The sequence below is a fragment of the Chelonia mydas genome, chromosome 3 (assembly GCF_015237465.2).
Source record: "Chelonia mydas isolate rCheMyd1 chromosome 3, rCheMyd1.pri.v2, whole genome shotgun sequence".
Classification (NCBI taxonomy): Eukaryota; Metazoa; Chordata; order Testudines; family Cheloniidae; genus Chelonia; species Chelonia mydas.
The window spans coordinates 135,352,456-135,376,441 of record NC_057851.1 but is presented as its reverse complement, the minus strand read 5'-3'; the positions used below and the strand labels follow the sequence as shown (position 1 = coordinate 135,376,441).

At 39.3% G+C, this 23,986-nt stretch overlaps 1 protein-coding gene across 14 annotated transcripts in view; it reads left to right on the top strand.

Annotated features, from left to right (window-relative positions):
• CEP170 (centrosomal protein 170) overlaps nt 1-23,986 on the top strand; it is a 188,873-nt gene that overhangs the window by 147,019 nt on the left and 17,868 nt on the right. For 5 of the 14 annotated variants that reach the window (XM_043543338.1, XM_043543343.1, XM_043543345.1 and 2 more), the window contains 5 exons: nt 4,087-4,137; nt 6,028-6,262; nt 15,179-15,356; nt 16,994-17,161; nt 22,158-22,246. In XM_043543338.1, coding sequence (XP_043399273.1) covers nt 4,087-4,137; nt 6,028-6,262; nt 15,179-15,356; nt 16,994-17,161; nt 22,158-22,246 — 721 coding nt within the window. The remainder of the gene's footprint in view (nt 1-4,086; nt 4,138-6,027; nt 6,263-15,178; nt 15,357-16,993; nt 17,162-22,157; nt 22,247-23,986) is intronic. The other 9 variants (XM_037895326.2, XM_037895320.2, XM_037895322.2 and 6 more) reach the window with 8 other exon arrangements.

Here is a 23,986-nt window from a genome sequence, read left to right as displayed (position 1 = left end):
TAATAAAGTTTGCGGACGATACAAAGCTGGGAGGTATTGCCAATTTAGAGAAGGACCGGGATATCATACAGGAGGATCTGGATGACGTTGTAAACTGCAGTAATAGTAATAGGATGAAATTTAATAGTGAGAAGTGTAAGGTCATGCATTAGGGATTAATAACAAGAACTTTAGTTATAAGCTGGGGACGCATCAATTAGAAGTAACGGAGGAGGAGAAGGACCTCTGAGTATTGGTTGATCACAGGATGACTATGAGCCGCCAATGTGATATGGCCGTGAAAAAAGCTAATGCTGTCTTGGGATGCATCAGGTGAGGTATTTCCAGTAGAGATAAGGAGGTGTTAGTACAGTTATACAAGGCACTGGTGAGACCTCATCTGGAATACTGTGTGCAGTTCTGGTCTCCCATGTTTAAGAAGGATGAATTCAAACTGGAACAGGTACAGAGAAGGGCTACTAGGGTGATCCGAGGAATGAAAAACCTGTCTTATGAAAGGAGACTCAAGGAGCTTGGCTTGTTTAGCCTAACCAAAAGAAGGCTGAGGGGAGATACGATTGCTCTCTATAAATATATCAGAGGGATAAATACCAGGGAGGGAGGGGAATTATTTAAGCTCAGTACCAATGTGGACACAAGAACAAATGGATATAAACTGGCCATTGGGAAGTTTAGACTTGAAATTAGACAAAGGTTTCTAACCGTTAGAGGAGTGAAGTTGTGGAATAGCCTTCCAAGGGAAGCAGTGGGGGCAAAAGACCTATCTGGCTTCAAGATTAAACTCGGTAAGTTTATGGAGGAGATGGTATGATGGGATAACATGATTTTGGCAATTAATTGATCTTTAACTATTCATGGTAAATAGGCCCAATGGGATGTTAGATGGGGTGGGATCTGAGTTACTACAGCGAATTCTTTCCTGGGTATCTGCTGGTGAATCTTGCCCACATGCTCAGGGTTCAGCTGATCGCCATATTTGGGGTTGGGAAGGAATTTTCCTCTAGAGCAGATTGGAAGAAGCCTGGGGGTTTTTCACCTTCCTCTGTAGCATGGGGCATGGGTCACTTGCTGGAGGATTCTCTGCACCTTGAAGTCTTTAAACCATGATTGGAGGACTTCAATAGCTCAGACATAGGTGAGAGATTTATTGCAGGAGTGGGTGGGTGAGATTCTGTGGCCTGCATTGTGCAGGAGGTCAGACTAGATGATCATAATGGTCCCTTCTGACCTTAATATCTATGAATCTATGGAGAATTGCTAATATGGTACCTATTTTTAGGAATGGGAGGGAGGCGGAAAGTGATCCAGGAAACTGCATGCAGGCTTCTTAGTTTGACCTCAATTGCATGCAAAGTCTTAGAACAAATTTTGAAAGATGAAGTAGTTAGGGACATGGAGGTAAATGGTAATTGATTTAAATACAACATAGTTTTACAAAAGGTAGATTGTGTCAGACCAACGTGATCTCTTTCTTTGAGAAGATAACTGATTTTTTAGACAAAGAAAACACAGTAGATCTAATCTATTGGAGTTCAGTAAGATATTTGATACAGTTTCACATGGGAAATTATTTGTTAAATTGGAGAACATGGGGATTAATATGAGAATTCAAAGTAGATAAAGGAACTGGTTAAAAAGGTCATAATGAAAGGTGAACTGTCAGGCTGGAGGCAGGTTACTAATGGAGTTCTTCAGGGATTGGTGTTGAGATCAGTTTTATTTAACATTTTCATTAATGGTCTTGGCACAAAAATTGAGAATATGACAATAAAATTTGCAGCTGACAAAGTTGGGAGGTATTACCAATACAGAGGAGGACTGGAGTATCATTAAGAAGATCTGGATTACCTTGAAAACTGGAGCAATAGAAATGGGTCAACTTTAATAGTGTAAAGTGCACTTTGGGACTAACAACAAGAATATTTGCTATAAAATGGAGGCTTATCAGTTGGAAGTGACAGAGGTGGAGAAAGATCTGAGTGTATTGGATGATCACACCACGGTTGTGAGCTGCCAATGTGATGTGGCCACAAAAAAGACTAATGCAATCCTAGGATGCATCAGTTGAAGTATTTCCAGTAGAGATAGGGAAGTGTTAGTACCATTACACAAGGCACTGGTTAGACCTCATCTGAAATACTGTGTGCAGTTCTGGTCTCCCATGTTTAAAATAGATGAATTCAAACTGGAACAGGTGCAGGAAAGGGCTACTAGGATTATCAAAGGAATGAAAAACCTACCTTAAGAGAGGAGACTCAGAGCTTGGCTTGTTTAGCCTAACCAAACAAAGGCTAAGGGGAGATATGATTGCTCTCTATAAATACCTCAGAGGGATAAATACCAGAGAGGGAGAGGAGTTATTTAAGTTAAGCACCATTGTTGACACAAGAACAAATGGATATAAACTGGCCATCAAAAAGTTTAGGTTTGAAGTGAGATGAAGGTTTCTAACCATCAGAGGGGTGAAGTTCTGGAACAGCCTTCCAAAGGAAGCAGTGGGTGCAAAAAACTAACTGGCTTCAAGACTGAGCATGATAAGTTTATGGAGGGGATGGTATGATCACACTGCCTACAATGTCATGTAGCACAGTGGTTCTCAGACTTTTATACTGGTGACCCCTTTCACATAGCAAGCCTCTGAGCGTGGACCTTTTTAATGCTTTTTAATATATTTAACACCATTATAAATGCTGGAGGCAAAGCGGCGTTTAGGGTGGAGGCTGACAGCTCGCAACCCCCCATGTAATAACCTCATGACCCCCTGAGGGGTCCCGACCCCCAGTTTGAGAACCCCGATGTAGGAGATCTGCAACTGCTAGTAACAAATATCCTCAACAGCTGGTGATGAGACACTACTAGATGGAGAGATCTTTGAGTTACTACAGAGAATTCTTTTCCAGGTGTCTGGCTGCTGAGTCTTGTCAAAATATTCAGGGTCCAACTGACTGCCATATTTGTGGTCAGGAAGGAATTTTCCTGGGTCAGATTGGCAGAGACGTTGGGGGGTTTTCACCTTCCTCTGCAGCATGGATCATGGGTCACTTGCTGGTTTAAAATTGAGGAAATGGTGGATTCTCTGTAACTTGAAGTCTTTAAATCATGATTTTAGGACTTTAGTAACTCAGCAAGGGGTTATGTGTCTATTACAGGAGTGGGTAGGTGAGGCTGAAGTGTGCAGGAGATCAGACTAGATGATCACAATGGTCCCTTCTAGCCTTAAAGTCTGAGTCTATGAGATTGATGGGGAAAGATGATGGTCATGAGGAGTGAGCAGCAACAGTAGCAGCAAGGATAGCTGTGAGGGCAGTCACATTTTGGAACAGCTGCATGTCATATGATTAGTAGCTATACTAGTTAGCTAGCCTAAGGGAGGAGAAGTCATTGCAAGCCAACAGACAGAGTGAAAGAAGCAGCAGAGGCAACTCTGTGAAAAAGAAAGGGTTCAAGTCGAGCAGAAGCACTGTCACACTTTGATCTTTTAGGTGACTCAAAGTCTAGGATTATGGGGGGCAAGGAACACTAAATGTTAAGACCTGTGGGGTTGATTGGGTTGATCTGGCCCCAAGCGGCTGTGCATCCAAAGAGATCAAAAGGTGTTTTTTAAAATCCTATGTCTGAAAAGTGATAGCTAGGTTAATTCAAAACATGCCGAGTTTTGTTAATATATGTCATGATTTACATGACTTGTGATATTGTTACTATAACTCCACAATAATTTTTCACAAAGTTTACTATGAGAAACCTGTAGGCCAAACAGCAACACGATAGCATTTTGGCCTCAGATCTTTATGATCTTTCCAAATACTAAACAGGCTTTTGACTCTATCTACCCTTCTTAATTATAAATACAATTGAATTTGGATAGCAATTCTCTGTTGAATTTTCAAACTGTTTCAGAATCAATTCTTTTTAAAAGAATTATAATTAAGAATATCTGCAACATCTTTTTTGCTTTTTTCCGAACCATAGACTGAGGAAGGGAAGGGCTTACCCTAAATTTCAGCAATAGATTTTTGTTAAGCAAATGCTTCAAATTTGAATGTTTTCATTGAGCATTAACACGATAAAACAATATTTTGTACACAGAGAAATCCCAGCTTCTCCCAGACCCAGATCCTGCTGTTGAAACTTACAGTGGTAGAGTACTAGAAATCATATCTCTTTCTAATATTTCACTATTCATTCAATCTTTAGTTTTTAAATTTGACTACTTATGCTCATTGTACAGTGCTGAGTTGTTGAACTACTCTTTAAGAAACAGTTCAGAGATACAATTTTTAAGCAAATTTGATGTTTGTTTTGATTTTTTTAAATAAGAATTGGAACAAAGGATTAATTAAAAATGCAAAATTATTTTAAAGGACTCTGTTGATAAACTTTGGGCCCAACTCCTAAAATTTGTTCAACTGCAATCACACACTTCTTGCATGCTTTTTTTGAGGGGAAGGGAGAAAGGAGTACTTTTTCTGCTTATGTTCTGCTTTCCTTGATTAGGACAAGTTAGAATCCCATAAGTTAAGGGGTAGTGGGTCAGTGGATAGACCTTTTTTTCCCCTCTTGATTATTTTAGAATATTGAAACAGACAGTAAAATATAACCTAATTGATTTCACTGGGCATTAAATGTACTTTGGATTAGGCTCGCAACCACACTTCCTTTTAAATCACCTGAAAAAATCTGTTAATCGTATTTCTACTTTTAACAATTAAAAAGATGTTTAAATGAAGAAAGGGACTAAAGTTTGTACTCCAGCGTCACGCTCTACATATTGTAATCTTTCAGAACATTACACAATCTGTTCTCATCTAAAAACTCACATTGCAAATATCTGTATCTATATTCACATCTGATTTATGTTTAATTTGCCATCCTTTTAATAAATAACAATTCAGGGAAAATCAGTCTTAATTTGCTTGTATTTTTATGTTAATCACATTAATTACATCTTGCATCTGTGATTTATAAATTACCAAGAATAAATATGTCCATTTGGATATACTGGTTTTCAAAAGTATCGTCAGCACACCTAACCAGCCTCAATAAAGGTGTCTACAAGTTTTGCAGCTAATTTAATTAAGCATTTGGGCACCTAACCTAAAGTCAGGTTATTCTAATACTAACAAATTACATTAAGAATTTTCCTAACATTAATCTTTAGTCCAAGAGAACTGATTTTTAGAGCCAGTGATTAACAAAGAAATAATATTTGATGTTGTGAAGTTCTGTGGCATGAGGTTGATTGGGTGCTGCATGTTATCTAAATGAATGCTCTACCATCTAAAAAAGTGTGAGGATGGCCATTCTGAAATCCATTTTCTAGCCATTAATGACTAATTGTTGAGTGAGATCCTCGTGCTCAGTTTCAGTTGTCCACTGCTTCTGTCCATTTTCAGCAATGTGTTGTTTTCAGTATGAGTACAAGTCCTGTCTGCTCTGAAGATGCTGTTATTGTAGATGCGTCACTGAGCTTTGTAACAAGATGCTGAATTGCAAAGTATTATTTTTTTTCCAATAATAAATGCATAATTTCTTCTCTAGGAATTATGTGCTTTCTTTATGTTGGCCCATGTTGAGAGACCTTGTGCCAGCCTCAACTTTCCCTCACACATCTTTACACTTTTGTGTGTGTGTCCTGTTTAAAAATCAATACTGTAAATTTAATAGGAGAAGGGGGAATTTGCCCCCCCAAAAAAGGGGGGGGCAATCAAACTCTATAAATATTAATGAATTGGGCCCTCATTCTGTAACACATCTTGCTTTAGGTATGTAGGAATAATGGCATTTGCATCTTTTTATCTACTCACCATTATACAAAGAGCATCTTTTTCCACATTTTATTAATCAACATTTATTATTTAACCCAAATTTAGTATCTTTCTTTTTAAGATGTAGTAAACACTTTTGTGAGGTCCTTGGGGTTTGATATTGAGCAGTTGTGGTGTGTTGTTGTGGTGTTTCTGAAATAATTTTATTGTTTCTTACAAAAGATACAATAATAATTCTTTTTTAATAATCAAACTAATTTAGTAAATTCAAGATGGAGGCGCTTTCCTACAGATTATGCTTCCACCTCAGAAGATGAGTTTGGATCAAACCGTAATTCCCCTAAACATACCCGTCTACGTACTTCTCCAGCCCTGAAAAACCCTCGATTGCAGAGCTCTGGGACGGCAATGCAAACTAGCAATACATTCAAGCACAGGATCAAGGAACAGGAGGACTACATTCGCGATTGGACTGCTCATCGAGAAGAAATAGCAAGGTTTGTTTTTTAAAAATGCCTTTAAAATATCAAAGCCTTTTATCTGAACTGGTAGTGCTGAACAAATGACCTAGTTAAATCGCTGAGTGCTTCTACATATGCAATATTTCTGCATGGCTAGATGTACAGAAATCTTGAAGCCTTGTAAAGGAGAGACTATCAAAGTAGTCGCAAAAAGAAAAGGAGTACTTGTGGCACCTTAGAGATTAACAAATTTATTTGAGCATAAGCTTTCATGAGCTACAGCTCACTTCATCGGATGCATTCAGCAGAAAATACAGTGGGGAGATTTATAGACATAGAGAACATGAAACAATGGGTGTTACCATACACACTGTAACGAGAATGATCACTTAAGGTGAGCTATTACCAGCAGGAGAACGGGGGTGGTGGGGGGGAACCTTTTGTGTGATTCTCTCCTCCTCCCCCCCCCGTTCCTCAGATGTTCTTGTCAACTGCTAGAAATGGCCCACCTTGGTTATCACTACAAAAGTCCGTCCCCCGCCCCCCCGCTCTCCAGCTGGTAATAGCTCACCTTAAGTGATCACTCTCGTTACAGTGTGTATGGTAACACCCATTGTTTCATGTTCTCTATGTCTATAAATCTCCCCACTGTATTTTCCACTGAATGCATCCGATGAAGTGAGCTGTAGCTCACGAAAGCTTATGCTCAAATAAATTTGTTAGTCTCTAAGGTGCCACAAGTACTCCTTTTCTTTTTGCGAATACAGACTAACACGGCTGCTACTCTGAAACCTATCAAAGTAGTGCTACCAGGATACCTCTCTTGTGGAGGAAGAGCATAGTATTGTTTTGTGGTACACATATCCTATGTATGATCTCCCAGTTGCATTAGTGAGAGTTACAAATGTATTTTGTTACACTTTGTTCTGCCTCAAGAAATAGTTATATCTGTTTTATACTGCCTTAAAATCAGCTAGTAATAAAAAAAAAAATCAGTTAAATGCAAAGCTGATTTGGAGGTATGTTTTTTTTACCATATGAAAGACCATGTTTTCACTTCTAATTTTTAGTTCATCTTGGTTTTTACTCTGCATTGAAGGAAGACTGTCAAATTAAATAATATATATTTGTCCAAAAAATCACTTCTTTTGTGACTGGTGCCTGAGATTAATAAAGTGGTTAAAAAAATCTAATGTACTGTCCCCCTCATTGCTATTTGCACTGCACTTCAACAGTGAAAAGAATAGTCTGTTATACATTCTAGTGATGCAATGTTGAGAACATTTCAAATAGACTGTTTAAATAAACAAAACTTTTTATGTAAATGTTATTAAAACACTGATTAATGTTCAGTTTTGTGAAACTTTTTACAGAACTTAAATTTGAGGCCTAAATGACCTCCCAGTGTCCTTTTAAAAACAATTTGTAATACTTTGACGTCACAGATATGAAATATTATATTTTGGTCATATGAAATACTGTTTTCCAATTCCTGGAAATGGTATGTTTAAAAAATCTTTTGTACCATTATATAGATTATGATAATACATGTAAATGAGCTACATAAATATTGTAATCAAATCAAGGGACTCTGATATCATCTTGGGAACTATTAGAACGAAGCTCAAATATTCATTTTCCAGTAAGAACTTTTAAAATTTCAAATACCAACCCATGGATTTCTTTCTGAGAATCCATACTAAGATAGGAGCTAAACCCATATGGGGGAGCTGTGAAACTCAGATATTCAGACTTAGCATACCTCTTCCTCCTTCTAAACAGTCCTGCTGAACCTTCGCTTCCGTGGAAGTTTTAGGGGAGAATACCTGCACTTTTTTTTTTTTTTTTTTTGCACAGTTGACAGCCTTGCTATTCTGTAAGGAAAGTTCTTGGCTTACATCAGACACTAAGGGTATGATTTTGTTATGGAAGTCACAGATTCCATGACTTTCCTGGACCTCCGTGACTTCTGCAGTGGCAGGGCTGGACTAGCTGAGGTCCATAGTAGTGCTGCTAAATTTGTGACCCTCTATATGTATAACACACAAACATCTATATTAAAAGAATATTAGTAACGTTGGAAAGTCAAGCACTCAGAAGTTAAGAAATGCCAGAATTAAGGTTGCCTGTTGCTCCCAGTCCCAATCTCCTTGCCAAGTCACTCACAGTTACCCCTTCCTGGGTCTTCATCTGATCCATTTCTCTCTCCCTCATCTCTGCATTCAAATCAAGCAGCTTCCTCCTACACACTGCTTGGGCCCAGCAGGGTGGGCATAGAAGGTATGTCTACACTTCAACGTGAGTCCAGGGTTAGTGGGACTCAAGTCAACTAACCCATGTTAGGGAACCCTGGGCTTGAGCTTCTGCATTGTATTTTAACCCTATGTTTAGACTTTTCTAACCCATGCTCAAATGTAGGGCTCTAGCACCCTCACTGCAGTGCGCAGACCCAAGTCAAAATAACCATATCGCAGAGTCTCTTGGGCCCCATATCCCAGAGTCACCCTGCCCCCAAATGTGGCCACTCTAGCCCTAGGACCTAAGTGCACTGTGGGAAAAATTTACTGCCTGCCCTGTATGTTATCAGGAAGCAGCTCAATTTGCAAAAGGCTTGTTTGGTTCACTCTCCATTGAAAACCCAGGAGGCTCTCTGATAGTGTGCTTGCAGATCTGTAATAGAACAGAATAGGCTAACTCTGACCTGAGCTGCTGCCATTCACAAAGCGATGGAGGCAGAAGGGGGCAGGAAGTGTGCCTTCCCTTTTTGGTAGAGTGGATTGCAGATTGTTGGGGTAGAGAGGACTAAGGAAATTGTCCCATGGAATTGTGGGATACTTTTGTCTTACTCCTGAGACAAGCAAGGCTGTGTCTACATTGCAGAGTAATAGGGCTCAGACCCTGGGTCCTGGCTTAACTCAAGCTTGGACCCTCCAGCCCTGCAGGGTCATGGGACCCTGGGTCTGAGCCCTGGATTAGCACAATTGTAGTGTAGATGCAAGTGGGGGGTTAGGCTTGGGGCCGGGCTCAAGCATGGGCTTACGTTGCAGTGGAGACATACCCTGAGAGCACAAGAGAGACAGGCTCGCAGCTTTATGCTGTGTAGTTGTAGCCGTGTCGGTCCTAGGATATTAGAGAGACAAGGTGGGTGAGGTAGTATCTTTTATTGGACCAACTTCTGTTGGTGAGAGTCACAAGCTTTGCCGAGCGGAGACAGAATCTTTACGGACTTTTTCTAGCAAATCTCTCCCAACTATTTGCAAACTCTGGTTTTTGAAAGACTTACCATTTGGAAAAAAATTTCATGGATTTTCATGGGGACAGCTAAAAGCACATCCATGACACAAAGGCCCAGCCTCTGCTAAATTTCAAGCACAGGTGTGTCAGAGCCTCTCAAAGAAAAGGTCGCCAGAATTTTTTGACTGGTAAAACAATGTATTTTTCTCTAGCCTTGTTCTCAGAAATGGCTAGCCATTTTGGCATAACTTTTTCAGAAATGTTTAGCCCAAGGCATATACCCAGCATGGAAAATTTTAGCCCAAACACTTAACATCTGATAAAGTTATAAGCATCAGAAAATAGGCTCTTATAATGGGACAAATCTTAGTAATAGCCAGTACTACTAGCCCCACCTCTGGCCCATTTTTTACCCTAACATAGCATATTCATATGATAAATCAGTTTTTTAAAGGTTAATGCTAAAAATGACATTAATATAATAGGGTTGAGAACATCAATGTGTAAAAGCAAGGAAGTTCAAAGTTATGGTTCAAGTTACAGTACATGTGGGAACCACATTGCACATATACTAGTAGATATGAAGTCATGAAACTTATCATCGTTAGTAATATACAAGGTTATCTGTGCCAAAGGACATTTAATTGTTGTGGGAAACAAAACTTTACTTTTTTTGAATTTAGATTCACAGCCATAGCATTGGGATAATGTATCTTTTTTTGTAGTTAAAGTATATAAATGCTTATGGACGTTTACTGCACGTAGTCGATAGAAATCTAGTGCAGTTGTTTTCAGCTTGTGGTCCATGGACTCTTGGGGGTCTGCAGACTATTTCTAAGTGGTCCGCAAAAGGTGACTATTAAAATAAAGTTTCAGATCCCAGAAAAGTCATTCCATTCTTCTGATCAAGCAAAAGTATGTGAATACCCCCACCTACAGGTCAAAACCCAGAAATGTTGTTACCACAGAAGCTCACAGTTTAACACGCTTTCTCACACTGTGTCAAATGCCGTGCCGAGCATGTGCAACATTTATAGTTGAATTCTGTTCAGTAAGGTTTCAGTCTAAGACTTCTAGGGTAGAGCATCCACAGATTGAATTTCCAAAAGGGTACACACCTCCATTCAAAATTGTTTAGGAGTCCACAAATGAAAAAATGTTGAAAACCACTGGTCTAGTATATATATTGGCATTATGAAAATATCCCTAGGGGCAGAAAGGATAATGGAGTATTTTTTGTGGGGTTTCTTAAGCATGTAATGTGATTTCATTGTTCTTTTTCCACCCCTATTCCACCCTCCCATACTAATTTGCATCTCCCTAATCAGAATGTAAAGTTACGGTGTTTGTAAAAAGCCTTCTCGAGTTAGTAAGAAAATGGATTTTGGATACCTGGTGCCTGTTTTTGTCTGATCTTATGAAGATCTGTTATTCATTCTTTGACTAATTAGTCTGCTTAGGAAGCTGCAATGATAAATATTTAATAAACCAATTAAATGCACAATTGAATTAGGAAAACAGATGGTAGCAACATCTACTTTTATCCAAATTACTTTCATACCGTAAGTAAATTAATCTTGTGAAAGGGTTGTCATGCTTTGTCCTTTTCACGCAAATTTGTGTTGGAACAATTTTCAGTTGTTAGTTTTAAATAACTAGTTTAGTTGAAATTTGAGACAGCTGATTAAAAACTAATGAAATACTTTCCCAAATTCTGTAAAAAGAAAAAAACAACCATTTTAATTCTGTATTTCACAATTTTCCGATAACTCTGCTAGCACACACAATTCTGATAATAAACTGACTCCATGTACCTTGTATCTGGTAGGATGTCAAATACAGAAAGAATTAGGTCAAATGTTTAATGTTAGAGATTATTAAAGCATGAAATAAGGGAAATGACAGGTTCTCCGAAATGCTAAATTATTCAACGGAGAATTTTGGTTTCGGGATTTTCCAGAGTAATGAGACTCTGTTATGTTAAATTGATCAAAATGTTTTGTGTGTGACATCACATCTGCTGTAATGAAAACTGCCTTCTACTGCTTAGGGAATAAATTCCCTACCTCTGTTGCTCATGAATCCCTGCATACTTAGCCTGATTACATTTCTTTTAATGGAAAAAGTCAATTATAAGTAGAATAATGCACAAGATGGTTTGCAATTGTTGTGACAGAACCAGATTACTTGGATTTTTGAGGCACTTAGCCTTTGACCTTGGAGCTGTCCGAGAACCCAAAGCATGCAGTCTCACAGTAATTGCACACTCCATCATCTGAAGGTCTCTTTTTATAACTGTAACTACAGCAAATAAATTTTGTCTGTTTTAAATTCAAACTCTGCTAAGATTTGTTTCCCTGCTGTTCACAATGTAGAAGGAAATTTGTTGTGAAGTTAAGCGCAGGTTCAAGCCTGAAAAAGGAACTAAGTAGTGTACCAGGTGGCATGAATTTTGTGATGTTAGGAATATGAAACCTAATGAACTTACTGCACTGAATAACCAAAATGGTGTTGCACAAGTTAATTGACTAGTGTTTTATCCTTTTAGCAAAGTAGTCTCCAACTTCAGCTTCATTTCCCCCAGTTTCATTAATTGACAGCAAAATGAAAAGATCATAGAATCATAGAATATCAGGGTTGGAAGGGACCCCAGAAGGTCATCTAGTCCAACCCCCTGCTCAAAGCAGGACCAAGTCCCAGTTAAATCATCCCAGCCAGGGCTTTGTCAAGCCTGACCTTAAAAACCTCTAAGGAAGGAGATTCTACCACCTCCCTAGGTAACGCATTCCAGTGTTTCACCACCCTCTTAGTGAAAAAGTTTTTCCTAATATCCAATCTAAACCTCCCCCATTGCAACTTGAGACCATTACTCCTCGTTCTGTCATCTGCTACCATTGAGAACAGTCTAGAGCCATCCTCTTTGGAACCCCCTTTCAGGTAGTTGAAAGCAGCTATCAAATCCCCCCTCATTCTTCTCTTCTGCAGACTAAACAATCCCAGCTCCCTCAGCCTCTCCTCATAAGTCATGTGCTCTAGACCCCTAATCATTTTTGTTGCCCTTCGCTGGACTCTCTCCAATTTATCCACATCCTTCTTGTAGTGTGGGGCCCAAAACTGGACACAGTACTCCAGATGAGGCCTCACCAGTGTCGAATAGAGGGGAACGATCACGTCCCTCGATCTGCTCGCTATGCCCCTACTTATACATCCCAAAATGCCATTGGCCTTCTTGGCAACAAGGGCACACTGCTGACTCATATCCAGCTTCTCATCCACTGTCACCCCTAGGTCCTTTTCCGCAGAACTGCTGCCTAGCCATTCGGTCCCTAGTCTGTAGCGGTGCATTGGATTCTTCCGTCCTAAGTGCAGGACCCTGCACTTATCCTTATTGAACCTCATCAGATTTCTTTTGGCCCAATCCTCCAATTTGTCTAGGTCCTTCTGTATCCTATCCCTCCCCTCCAGCGTATCTACCACTCCTCCCAGTTTAGTATCATCCGCAAATTTGCTGAGAGTGCAATCCACACCATCCTCCAGATCATTTATGAAGATATTGAACAAAATGGCCCCAGGACCGACCCCTGGGGCACTCCACTTGACACTGGCTGCCAACTAGACATGGAGCCATTGATCACTACCCGTTGAGCCCGACAATCTAGCCAGCTTTCTACCCACCTTATAGTGCATTCATCCAGCCCATACTTCCTTAACTTGCTGACAAGAATGCTGTGGGAGACCGTGTCAAAAGCTTTGCTAAAGTCAAGAAACAGTACATCCACTGCTTTCCCTTCATCCACAGAACCGGTAATCTCATCATAAAAGGCGATTAGATTAGTCAGGCATGACCTTCCCTTGGTGAATCCATGCTGACTGTTCCTGATCACTTTCCTCTCCTCTAAGTGCTTCAGGATTGATTCTTTGAGGACCTGCTCCATGATTTTTCCAGGGACTGAGCTGAGGCTGACTGGCCTGTAGATGCGGACCTTTTACACCAAGTCACAATTACAATTCTGGTGAAACTATGTTGCAGCTGCACTGGTATTTGTGACCTTATTGACTGCTTGAGGAATTAATAATTTGTTGCTTGCTGTGAAGTAGCATCCATTTTGGAATTGCCTAACTTCACCATGAATCCTTCAAGATCATTTGCCTTCATTTTCATATGGGCTTCTGACGCTGTACCATTACGGCTGTCTGGCAAGAATTCACGTGAGATTTTAGCAGTTTTTTGGATTTTTGGATGTTTCTCTTGAGAAGTAGGACTTCTGCAGGATTATTCTGTTTTCTAGTGGCCTTACTTTTGTGGTAGCTGTCCCCTGGAGAATTTGCTGGATAATAGCAGTTTATTTTCTACCTTTAATACATGGTTTTATACATTTATATGAACAGTAAAACTAAAAATAAATTTGAGTTAATCCCAGAAATATGTGGGAATGCTCGTATTAACTAGGCTGTGGTGAGCATCTGGTAAGTGAATGTTTTTCACTTTTCAACACTGTTAACATTTATTTACATGCAAAAAGTTCAGCACATTTCTGGTATTAACTTAATTTTTGCTTTAGCTTTATACTTCTGCGTAAATACAGTAAATGATAATTTGAGATTTAAGTGTTTAAGAATATTTTCGGCATGGTATCTCTCACATTTTATCCATTTTCTGTTTATTCTTGAAAGCTGTAAAATTGCATTGTTCCATGGAATTGTGCTGGTCAATGCTGAACCATCTAATATAGGGTTGCAATATTGCGATTTGACTGGAAATGTGTTAATTATGTTTGCCATTCTAATTTAACTACTGTTCTCAATGCTAAATTCTCTACCTCTAGATCAGTGGTGTCCAATCGTTTCATCCTTAGGGACAAACACATTTCAATATTTCTATCAATATTTAGGGGCAGATTGTCTGCCCTGTTCATTTCCTGGCAAAGGGAGCAGAAACCACCTGCAAACCTTTACTGGGGATTCTCTTGGAATGAGAATCCCCAGTGGGCATAGAGCCAGCATAGCTGATTTTTATGCATCATTCCTCTCAGCCACTGGAAAGGGAAGGGGATTAACTGAAGTCCACAGAACAACTATCCCAACGTGGCTTCCTAAGAGGACTGCTGAAAGCTGGCACAAGTTCCTACTCTAATTTGGGCGGGCTCATAGAATCAGAGAGCCATAACTGATGGTTGTCTCTCAGCTTTTCCCCTTTCTCTGTCTTATGGACTTTTGTGGCTCTGTTGGGGAGGGGAGCAATCCTTTGAGATCAGTGCCATTAGGCTCCTCAGGCTCCTATCTTGTGCTCCCACAGTCTAGCAGGTAAGAAGGCAATGGAGCAGCCAGAGGTACTCTCTCCCCTGCTCCTTGTGATGCATCAGATGTCCAATGGCAGAGCAGCTACAGCAGAGAAAAGACAACAGCTGTTCAGAGCATTCCCATCACACAGTAGAACTGCTCTTGGGGCTGCAGGTGAAGCAGTGGGAGATGATTTGGGAAGCAGTGTGCCCTTCTGCCTCCTTGTAGTAATGAGCTTGATTTAAAAACTCCACTTTAAAAATTGCAGTGCACAACTTAGCAAACACATTTTCACTTCGTAATCAATTACACATTTTCTTCTTAGCCTGGCTTCACCCAAGAGCCACAACTTAGAACCTCAGGGATACAGGTTGGACACTGCTGCTCTAGGTATATGGTATTGGAAGAATGTAATGTTGTTGTTAAAATTATTACCAGGATCAGTCAAGACCTGGCTCTCATCGCACGGGAAATCAACGATGTAGCAGGAGAGATAGATTCAGTGACTTCATCAGGCACTGCTCCGAGTACCACAGTAAGCACTGCTGCCACCACCCCTGGCTCTGCCATAGACACTAGAGAAGAGGTAGGAGATCTTCATGGAGAAATGCATAAGGTTCTTTCTTTTCTTTATTTCTTTTGCTTTTAGCCTTTTGCATAGCTTTTTTAGTTATTCCCACCCAGCCTGTTTGCATGAATCTCAGCATTCTCTTCTTTTGATTTAAGATTTCTTAATCTTTCAACAAAAATCAGTAAGCACAAAAATCAGTAAGCACAAAAATCAGTTTATGAACACAGATCATTAAAGTGGTCACCCAAACTGTTCATATTGTGTGTCTGTTTTCACTATGAAACACAAGACATTGTGCTTATTCACTTCTTACTTGTCCACAGTCTTAGATACCTTTGAATAGTATGAGTACTTTTAAAGATTTTAGTGTGTATACACAAATATATGGTGTGTGCACTATATACATATAGTATAGCTATTACAGATAGAAAAGTCCTTGTATCACAGAAGATCTAGACGTTTTCCTGTTAGTATTTAAATATGTAAGTAGCATGGCTTAACAGTAATTGTAGCTCTTCATCCACAATATATTATTTTTAAAAAATAGCTTGAATTAGGTTTGCTTCATGCTGCAATTTAATTTTTCTCTTCTTTGACTTTCTCTGGAGTCCTGTGTATTAAATTGTACTAACTAACTTGTTTTAGTCATCACGGGTCTAATGCTGGTAAATATGTTAAAGATAACATAAAAATCACGCACCTTCTACCATATTACCATTCAGATAGTTTTTTGTAAATGTTTACTTTGGGTTTTGTTCTTTCTTGTCTTGTTCCCCTCAAAATATGTCTAATCATTTTTGTGTATGTAAGGTTTGGTTAACACATTAATCGACTGTGTTCATTCTGAGGCTGTCCTTTTTTCGTGAAAAAGGATATAAACAATGGCAAGAAACATGCCTTGCGTGTGCCGTTTAATTGACTAAACCCATGTAATTGTTTTAATTGTCTCTTAGAACCCCAACTAAACTTCAGCATAACATGAATATGCATTTACTCAGATTCATTTAAATCATGTTGTCTTATATTTCACTGAATAAGTATGCTTCCCTTTTCCTTTTTTGTTTAGTATTATTGTACAGTAAATATATAATATAATACTGTAGGTGGCAGTATTTCATTGAAGTAGATGTAGACTCTGTAAGTAGACTGTGACTAATCTGTATGAAAAGGACTAAAATACTCATTGACTTGCAAAAAAAAACCTTCCTTTTCATTAGTTTCATAGAAATCTGCCATTAAATGTAATTTGTGAAGAGAACGGAGTACCTTTTGTGAAGAGAAAAATAGTTACTCTAATCACTTACAGTCAGCATTGGTAAAAGTATGGGTAAAAGGTTTACCACTGCCAGTTTAAGTGACTGAATTTCATTTTTTTTATGCTCACTACATGATATCTATATATAGGCAAAATCCTCTCCATCTGGCAATCGAATTTTATAGCCATGAATTTCTGGTTTTGGAAAATAGCCATCTGTTCACTAGACACACTATCATATAAAACACACACATCTTATAATATATAGGAAAACAGAATATTTGCTTTTATCATGGAAACCTTAAAATGATCTACTTTAGAGGAAAAAAATTAGTCTCATCTTGAAGCCCTTGTACTGTATGTATCCAGAAGGTTTCATAAACTGCCGATTTTTCATTAAATGTATTTATTTGTTTTGCTCTTTCAGCTGGTTGACCGTGTATTTGATGAAAGTCTGAACTTCAGAAAGATTCCTCCATTAGTGCATGCCAAACCACCAGAGGGGAACAGTTGGACTAATGATTCTAGGCCTCAGTTAACAGATGTTCTTGATCCTCCAACAATTACACGGAGAAGAACGTGGAGCAGAGATGAAGTGAGTATGAACCAGTGTTCCTGTGTAGTATATGCTTACTCTAGGCCCCCAAAACATCATTACATTTTACTATTGCAGGCACAAAATTTACTTGCCCACCTGCTTCCATATGGTTGCAATAATGGGGAAAAAACAGTGATATATTACTTTATTACCTAGAGAGAGAGAGAGAGCGTGTTGCATTTGTCCTGAGTAGGCTATTAGAATTTTTCAATACTGTATTTATTTGGAAAGAGTAGTAATTAGAATGTGAACACAATCAAAAACTTTAAACTCAAATCAGTCATTCATTTTTTTAAGCAAATCACACTAGCTTTGTTGTAATGGCACTGATCTATTTTATAGGTACAACCAGGAAGCTTGAACTGTGAATTGTGTGTGTTTTCACTGTCATCTCAGGCAGAGAATGTATGTAGTGGGACTCATAATATCTGGTGTTGTCAGAGTGCTTGAAAAAGACATAATAATCAATCAGCATTGATTTCAGAGCCATTTCAGAGATCCACTTGGTAGATAAGAAAGGGGAGATTATTTAGCTAATGAAAATTGGGTATGAAACATCGTAAACTTAACCTGCTCCTAGCCTAATTTTAAAATATGCACAGAGAAATGCAGTTTCATGTAATCTGTACATATAGCCTTACTTATTTTCATACTCATGTTTTACAGAATCAGACACAGACATTATCCCTTCCTTTCTCTTGTAGCTCACGTAAATTGCTCTACCCTATTTTTGAAAAAAAAAAAAAAAAAGTTGGCAAATTCTGCTTGCTGGCTGACATACTGTAGGATTCTGTTGTATACTCAAATACACATGATTGACGTGCTAATCTGATTTGTCATGGAAAGCCCAAAGCTGTTCTTGCTCCACAATGAGCAAGGAGATGCTTTTCTCTCATTTATATTTTAACATTCCTATGAATCCACCTGCATAATTTTAAATTGGCATTTCCTTCAGAAGTGTTTGTCCTGTTACTAAAGATCATCTTCATCATTAAGTCTCTGTTCATGGATGCCCACAATAGTATGTATACATGCTGAACTGAAAGGATTTAAAATCTTGTGATCCTACCCAACTGTTCCTGTTTTTCCTATCTGCCCATTGGAAAAGGATATCAGGAGCCATATCTCAACTTTGACTGTGTGTTTACAGTTGAGTTAATTTGTTGTTAATTTGTTTGTTCTGTTTGCATTTAAGTGCTTCCTGGTGGGTTCCCTCTTGTTGCATGGCTAGCCTCTACCATTTGCCAAGCCTTTTAGTGAAATGACACTGTCTTCCAGTCTCTCTCTAGTCCTAACATTCTCCCTGATAGTTCCTATCTGGCTTTTCTTTTCTAGACTGAATTGCCTTTGTTTAGACATATGTGGTTTGGCATCATCTTCCTTGAAGGGGCTTCAGTGAGGAAACATTGTACTCCTATATCCCTCTTTCTCAAGAATCTTCATAACATTATATTCTGTCACTGGATCAGTAGGAGAATTGGACCTTGAGATCTTTATATCTAGTTTCTTAGAGGATGCGCTTTACTCACATATTTTTTTCCCTGAGGATGGTGTTGAAATGATCTGGAAAAAGGGGTAAACAGTGAAGTGGCAAAATTTGCAGGTGATACAAAACTACTCAAGATAGTTAAGTCCCAGGCAGACTGCGAAGAGCTACAAAAGGATCTCTCAAAACTGGGTGACTGGGCAACAAAATGGCAGATGAAATTCATTATTGATAAATGCAAAGTAATGTACATGGGAAAACATAACCCCAGCCATACATATAAAATGATGAGGTCTAAATTAGTGGTTACCACTCAAGAAAGAGATGTTGGAGTCATTGTGGATAGTTCTCTGAAAACATCCACTCAGTGTGAAGAAGCAGTCAAAAAAGCTAACAGAATGTTGGGAATCATTAAGAAAGGGATAGATAATTAGACAGAAAATACCATATTGCCTCTATATAAATCCATGGTACGCCCAGACCTTGAATACTGCGTGCAGATGTGGTCACCCCATCTCAAAAAAGATATATTGGAATTGGAAAAGGTTCAGAAAAGGGCAGCAAAAATGATTAGGAGTATGGAACGGCTTCCGTATGAGGAGAGATTAATAAGATTGAGACTTTTCAGCTTCGAAAAGAGACAACTAAGGGGAGATATGATTGAGGTCTATAAAATCATGGCTGGTATGGAGAAAGTAAATAAGGAAGTGTTATTTACTCCTTCTCATAACACAAGAATTGGGGACCACCACATGAAATTAATAGGCAGTAGGTTTAAAACAGACAAAAGGAAGTATTTCTGCACACAGCGAACAGTCAGTCTGTGGAACTCTTTGCCAGAGGATGTTGTGAAGGCCAAGACTATGACAGGGTTCATGAAAGAACTAGATAAGTTAACGGAAGATAGATCCATCAATGGCTATTAGCCAGGATGGTGTCCCTAGCCTCTGTTTGTCAGAACTTGGGAATGGGCGACAGGGGATGGATTGCTTGATGATTACCTGTTCTGTTCTGTTCATTCCCTCTGGGGCACCTGGCATTGGTCACTGTCAGAAGACAGGGTACTGGGCTAGATGGACTTTTGGTCTGATCCAGTATGGCCACTCTTCTGTTCTTATTGCCATAACCCTTTAGCCTTAAGATTAAATTTGTTGTTGTTTCATATTTAAAGTTATTAAGTAGATAGTTCCCTTATGGTTATCTGATTTCATTTGCTTTTCTCCACACCTGGAGCTTGTAATTTCAGCATATATATCATTGTGGTATCTTTTGGATCATGTGCAATTACTTTTAGCTCCTGTTAGGTTGAATGCCTTACATTTTGAAATATGGTTAAGTGATTTGCTTTGTCTTTAAAATAGATTTAAGACTTTTCTTTTTTCCAGGCACTTCTAGTTATATGTCTAATTATATATTTTCTCATTGTGTTTTCCTGTAAAACTCCTGGATACTGATGATGATTATAATGTAAATCAATAAATATAATATCTGAACTTAAATAAAAAGTACTTGATAGTGTCTCCCTAGTCTGACTAAAAAGTTAGATAATAGAAACTGTCTTGGACATGGGCATTGTCAAAGAGCAGCAAAGTGACTGAAAAACTGCAGTACACACATTCTCAAAAATGTGTGCAGTTTGCCAGTTGATGTGACCTGAGACAGGTTTAATGAATGAAGGTTTAATCATTTCCAGATATAGTGGACTACACCCTAACTCTGAAAACCTCAGGGCTATCAATGAGCTCCATAAAAGTCCACCTGGCAGCCATCATGGCTTTCCACCCCCCAATAGAGGGCTATTCTGTTTTTCCCACCTGATGACAGCGAGATTCCTCAGAGGAGGGCTGAGAAAGCTCTATCCACCAGTCCAACACCCTACTCTGGTATGGGACCCCATTGTGGTCCCTAAATGCATCTCAAGACCTCCCTTTGAACCTCTGGCTAATTGCACTGCTTCATTTGTCAGAGAAAACTGCATTCCTGATAGTCATCCCTTCGGCGCAATGGGTTGGAGAAATAGGGGCCATGATGGCATACTCCTCCCCTGCACAGTTAAGGATGAGATCATGCCATGGCCCCACCTGATATTCTTACCTAAAGTTTCTTCCTAGTTCCATATCAATCAGCCCATTCATCTGCCTGTTTTCCACCCCAAACTGCATCTAAATCACCAGGAGACACTGCTACACTCCCTTGGCATCGGGAGAGTCCTGGTCTTCTACCTAGATAAGACAAAGCCCTTCAGAAAGACCCACAGGTTACTTGTCTCATTAGCAGATAGAGACTGCCAACCCTTTTGACCTAACCAGAGTGCATTTCCAAGTGCATATCAGGATGCATTAACTCTTTTTATGAGTTTCACAATATTCATCCACCTTCAGATAAAGATACTCATTCTGCAAAGTCCATTGTCACTTCTACGGCCTTCCTCAAGAACGTGGTGATTACTGAAATCTGTAAAGCTGCTACTTGGGTGTTTATACATATGTATATTGAACGCTATGCTATAATTCCCAACTCTGCCTCTGATACTCTGTTCAGCTCTGCTGTACTTTCCTCCGTACTGGACTTGACTCGGAAGCCCCCTTCGCGTTAGAGGATACTGCTCTGTAGTCACTTAGAATAGAGCATCTATAGGGATGCTACTCAAAGACAAAGAAGAAATGGTTACTTGCCCTGTGCAGTAACTGTGATGTGTGTTCTTCTTTGAGATGTGTGTTCCTACTGGTACTACACTACTTGCCCCTCTGTTTTGGAGCTCTCTGCCATGGAGCTTCACAGTAGAGAAGGAATGAGGATGGTTCGCCCACGCAGTGCTATATAACAATGGCACGGGGCACAAGACTGACTGACATGCATGCATGGGCCTAATGGACACTGCTATGAGAAATCTTCAACCAAAGACACAAGGGGGCATTAGTGCACTTGGAGTGGAGCACTGTAGGGACACATGTCTGAAAGAACCATAGTAACTGCATGGGGTGAGTAACCATTTCTTCAGATACCAGGGTGATAGGAACAGTATAAAGCCTCGATAATGTGTATCTTGGATACTAAATGAAGTAATGACTATTGAGTTGCAAAAGTGAATTATTTCACTCAGAGGCCTGGGTTTAATTTCTACCATAGATTACAAGTGAAAATTAGTTTGTTCTCAAGTTCATTTCCATTTGCACACATCACTAAATCATCACACAGTTCAATATGTTTGGCAGTTGCTGTTCTAAAGAGGACAATAATAACAGTGGTGTTTCAGGAAGGAGTGAAGTACCCTAGAAGAGCTGTGTGTAAAAACCTGCACAGTGCTTGATTACAGTAGGCCCTGGACAACCCAGATGTATTAATTCCTCATGTGAATGAACAGTAAATCCATAGGCAAATTCTTGCCAAAGTGAAGTGGGAAGAGGAATACAAAATCTTTATTTCAAAATGTGCAAAATGGTTTGTATCACAGTATTTACTTCTCAGTGCATTGCTAATTTTTCCATTTTTAAATAATTATTCCAGGTCATGGGAGACAGCTTGCTATTATCCTCAGTCTTCCAGTTTTCTCGGAAGATAAGGCAGTCAATAGACAAAACAGCTGGCAAAATCAGGTAGGACATTTTTTTTTCTTTCCTTCACTCAGAAGTTTTTTTCTTAGATTCACGTTCCAGATAATAGCAGTGAAATGCAGAATGCATGGTAGATCAAGTATATTAGTACACTTATCTACTTAAAAGGATACTATTACTTCAACTTCTCGGTGATCAAGGAAGATTTTGACTTGTGAAGTGAATTAATTCCCTGTTGGGAAAGGAATGACTGCTTATAGAAATTATTCATATGATTTGTACAAGGATAGAGAAAACTGTGGCAAACCCTAAAGGGAAGTAGCAAGATCTCTCATAACTTCAACAAAGGAGCTGTTCTTCTGTTCTTACTTACAATATTCCCAACTGCTGTGCAAAACATGTCTAATCTCCACCCAAACACATTTAAATTCCAATTCATTGTGAAGCTTTCCTGTAATATCTTTTGTGCAAGAAGTCCAGCCTCAGATATTTTTTCTTTTTACTGACAGAAAACTTTATTAACAGTCAGTTAAGGTTGCTTAGCAGTGCATTCCTTGTTCCTTTCCGGAATTTAGAAGTTAAACTTCTGAAAATCATGAAATTCAAATTTAAGGCAGTGCCACCCACACAACTTTAACTTTGCCCCCATGGAGATGGCAATAGGCACTGGAAATATAACAGTACCCTTACCCATGTATACCAAAATCTGCCATTTTCTATCTGCGCAGCACAGTTGGTACCAGCAGGTTACCAGACCTCATGTTGCCATCTCTGAAGCGTTGCAGCTGTAGCTACAGGGAACAAAGATTCCTATTTTATGGTTTGTGGAGTATGCAGGAGGTTGGACTGGAATATCACAATGATCCCTTTTTCCCATAAAATTTTAGAATCCATTCAAGAGTTTTAAAAATCTCTCTGCAGTTTCCATCAACTCTGTTCTTCAACCTCCTACATGAGCTCCATCTCTTAGGGAGGGTTATGTTACCGTGGTTTCCTTGAGAAGATTCCTTAGGGTCATAATCAAAGGATGAAATCGTAAAGTTTTTTTCTTGTATTTACTACAGCTGTTTTAAAGTAGGTTAAAAACTGTCGGAAAGTCTCTAACAGTGGACTTTTCATATTGTTAGTCTTTCAGATGTGTGTGTTCAGCAGTATCATGGCCACAAGCAGCATGCAAAGAAAGGCTTATTGAATTGATTGTCTGCAATCATTGCCTGGTGTTCTCCTCCTCCAGTTTCATCCTAGACCATCTCCAGTCCAACTTCTGCCCTCTACGCTCCACTGAAATGGCTTAGATCCAGTACTTCATCTTCATGCTCCTCAACCTGTCAGCCATCTTTGACACACTTGACCATACTTTTCTAAATATTTTGTTCTCTCTTGGCTTCCAGGACTCAGTCCTCTTCTGGGTCCTCTCCAACATATCTAATAGTTTCTTCAGTGTGGTGTTAGGAGGATCCTCCTGAATCCCCCCTTTCCAACTTTTGGGGTTGGGCCTTGGTCTCCTTCTCTTCTCTCTGCATAATCTTATGCACAGACATGGCTTCAGCTATCATGTTTAGGCCAAGGACTCAAGTCTGCCTCTCTACTTTGATAAGTCTCCTTCTGTCCAAACTAATATCTTGACCTGTCTCTCTGACATCTCCTCATGGATGTCCAGCCATCAGCTTAAGCTCCACCTGGCCAAACATAACCGCTAATATTTTTCCCCCGAGCCCTCTGTGACAGGTTTGGTCACAGAGACCCCCTTGGAACTGTCACCTGAGATGCTGAAGTTACCTC